Below are 3137 nucleotides of genomic sequence, written 5' to 3' on the forward strand. Positions count from 1 at the left end.
TGGATATATATAGCAAGCATGGTGTGTTTATATATAGGTCGGCAAGTTGAGGACCATGAGACCCATCATGGACTTCAAATATAAGGCTTGTCACAACTCACCCTCCAAGAAGGAGTGTTTTTTTTTGTAAAATTGGCTGGAATTAGAAAGTGCAACACAACACACACACCCATGCATGCCATTGCTTGCGCAATGAGGGCTTGAGCTTGTGACCTTGGGACTCTCGAGCAACACACCTTTTTCCACTGCACTAATTTGCGGTCGACAAGGACGAGCCCTTCGTTTTTATACATGCAAGAATACTCTTGTCCGTCATGGATGAGTCAAGCCACTAGTTTTGTCAAGAAAGCAAGGCATCTCCCTTGCTTCCATCATCTCAAGGCTCCAATGCAAAGAGCAGATAAACCCATGATTCATTTTCTCTGTAGCACACACACATTTGAGTGCCCATGAATTGCTTGAAGCAGATAGACCCACATTTCATCTTCTTTGTAGCGCGTGCACACACACACACATTCGAGCGCCCATGAACTCTCAGGAGCTTTAGGACAATTATAGCATGGAAAATGGAGCCCACATGTTTTTAACTCACATCTTTGCAAGACAAATTCTCGAGTGTTGTTTACATGAAAAGTTTTTTTGGGGGTTGTCAACTGCTTTTTTGAGGATTCAATGAGCTTGAGTACTATGTGATGCAGATTGAGGGGATGGTGCTTGATCTGCTGAGGGAATGGCAACATACGAAGCTGTTACATTTGGCATGCAACTGGCAGTATGCTTAGGCATCCATTTCCCTTTATCAAAAGTATTTAATGTCTTCACTCTTATCTCGCCATCGGGGAAGACAGACACCTGCAACAACAACAAAGTAGTGACATTACTAGAAGGCAATACAGTGGTTTGCATGGTTTGGAAAACAACACGCCACCTTGTCCATAGCCAACCGGTCCATGGCATATATATATTCAGGATGAAGTCCTCGTTTGAGAGCCTAGATAAAGGTGTTAAAAACATGGTTAGAAGTAGAGCAACAGCTATGCAGAGAGGGTGTGTGCTTAATTCACAGAGATTGAGACAAAAGGAGTTTTGGATCAAAAAAATGAGAGGTCACGAAGCCCTACATCGATTTTGAGAGCTCGTACCACAGTGTTGAAGCTTGATGCTCCTTTAATCATCAATTTATTATGGTGAATGAAATTCTAGGGGAACACAGTAAAATTTACAAATTAGCTTACAACAGGCAATAGAGGGAATTCAATTGGTTTTTTCAGAAACACAAAAATAATAATATTGAGATTTCCGAAATCCATTTGAATCTTTTACATTGCCAAGCATCTGATCTTTGAAATGCCGCATATCACTGTCGTTCTTCTCTTTTTGCTCCCAAATGGCAGCTTGTTGCTGTTGTAGGCGGCCAATCAATGCTGCCAAAGCTTCACGCTCACCGGCAAGCACATCCTTGGCCTGCAATATCTCTGCAAGTTGTTGCTTTCCCCACTCTCCGGATTCGACTACTCGAGAGAGCCGTGTGCATTCCAACTTGGACCGCTCGTTCTCTTTCTCGATTACTGCTACATAATCTTGAAGCTTTGACGTGTTCTTCTGGTCTTGGATCTATCACTTTTTCTTGTTAGTTTTTAATATTTCTCTTGGAACAGGATTTTTAAAACGGAGTTCTAAATGCGAAAAAATTTTATAATAAATAATATATTTTCTTAATCCGTCTAGTATATAATCCTTTAGAGAGTTGCACCATCCCATCGTCTTGTTTGGCATGATCAAAACCAAGTGATGGGAAAACAGTCTATGAGACCTAAAGTGTTACAATACATCAATGAAGTGACTGTATCATGGAACATATAAATTAAATATAGCTAAAGAAACAAAATGGCCATCTGTATAACAATATTTCATAATGGCTGAAACATGTCCTGGGAAAAGAAAGTACCACCAAGAGAACAAAAGGATGCAACATCTAACAACGTACAAGCCCTCTGTATGGCAAACGAGGGGATCATGTATTTTCTACATCTGTGACTTTATACAGGCTCTCTACATCCACGACTGTCGCAGAGCACTCCTCTGTCTCAGAAGAATCTCATCAATCTGGAGCTTCCGTGTGGGGGATTGCCTTGGCCTGGTGGAACTTGGACATCTGACACACTGTAACTAGAGTGCTCTCCAATGTAGCCCCCCGGAGGCGTGGTGGTCAGGGTAGCTCTGGTATTGCACTGCCTGGCCCATGTAGTAAGGTCATTCGAATTTGGGGGTCATTGCCAAGCGCCTCCATCCTAGACCAAGTTAACGAAACGAGTGAGGTGTCTGTCAAGTGTTAGGGGTCGGAGTCGGGGCCTCTCTATATACATGGTCTCTATGTCGGTGCAGCTCCATCAGTTGAGAGTCCCAATATTAGTTTGAAAAGTCAATGACTCAGGATAAAGGACCGAAATCATCTCTGAAGAGACAATGGAACCTCCCTCCATTGTATCTCATTAGCACCCTAACCCCTATGCAGCTCTTGCTTGCCTCACAGGATGTTGATCCTTTTTTGGAGGATGAGGTCTTGCAGGCACATGATCTGGACCCCTCACAGGAGGATGCTGCATTACAGTTTACAGGATGATTGCACCCTTGAGGATGATGTTGCACATTCGCATTGTCATGGTACCTCTCTAGTTCTGAGGACTAGCCCTGGTTTTTCCCCGGAGTGGGAGACAGAGGTAAGGTTTACATCATCAGATTTTCCCTCCCTTACCTATGCGAGATGTACTTCCGCCTCTAAAGGGGGTCCTTTGTCGACCACGAGATCTGGTCGTTCCTACTCTGAGTCCTTATGAGGATTGTCTCTTGGAACATTCAGGGTCTTGGGGGTTTTTTTCCGCGTCAATGGAAACAAATTGTAAAAACCCAGCTTCATTGTGCAGTCTCACAGGTGGACCTATGGATATATTGCTCTTGCAAGAGCATAAACTGGATGCTAGTCAGTGTGGGAGATCATGCAAGCTTCTCTCAGGACACCGTTTGGTCACCGGCTGTTGGTACCAAGGGTGGTGTTTGTATCTTTGTTTCAGCTTTGATCTTGCCTTGCATCATTGGACATGGTGTCATTTTGCCTGCGAGAGCGCAGTGGATCCTTC

The 3137-nt window shown here is 43.6% G+C and overlaps 1 protein-coding gene across 1 annotated transcript; it reads right to left on the reverse strand.

Annotated features, from left to right (window-relative positions):
- Nucleotides 1–428: 428 nt before the first annotated feature.
- Nucleotides 429–2156, reverse strand: LOC147602921 (uncharacterized). Its single transcript, XM_086797360.1, has 4 exons — nt 1324–2156; nt 1122–1199; nt 929–991; nt 429–852 (listed from the first exon to the last, which is right to left on the reverse strand). The coding sequence occupies exons 1-4, from the start codon at nt 1354–1356 to the stop codon at nt 670–672; spliced, it is 357 nt and encodes a 118-aa protein (XP_086653486.1). The 5' UTR covers nt 1357–2156; the 3' UTR covers nt 429–669.
- Nucleotides 2157–3137: the final 981 nt, after the last annotated feature.

The sequence above is a fragment of the Cibotium barometz genome, chromosome 65, assembly GCF_041138505.1.
Source record: "Cibotium barometz isolate CiBa-2024 chromosome 65, ASM4113850v1, whole genome shotgun sequence".
In the NCBI taxonomy this organism is placed as follows: domain Eukaryota; kingdom Viridiplantae; phylum Streptophyta; class Polypodiopsida; order Cyatheales; family Cibotiaceae; genus Cibotium; species Cibotium barometz.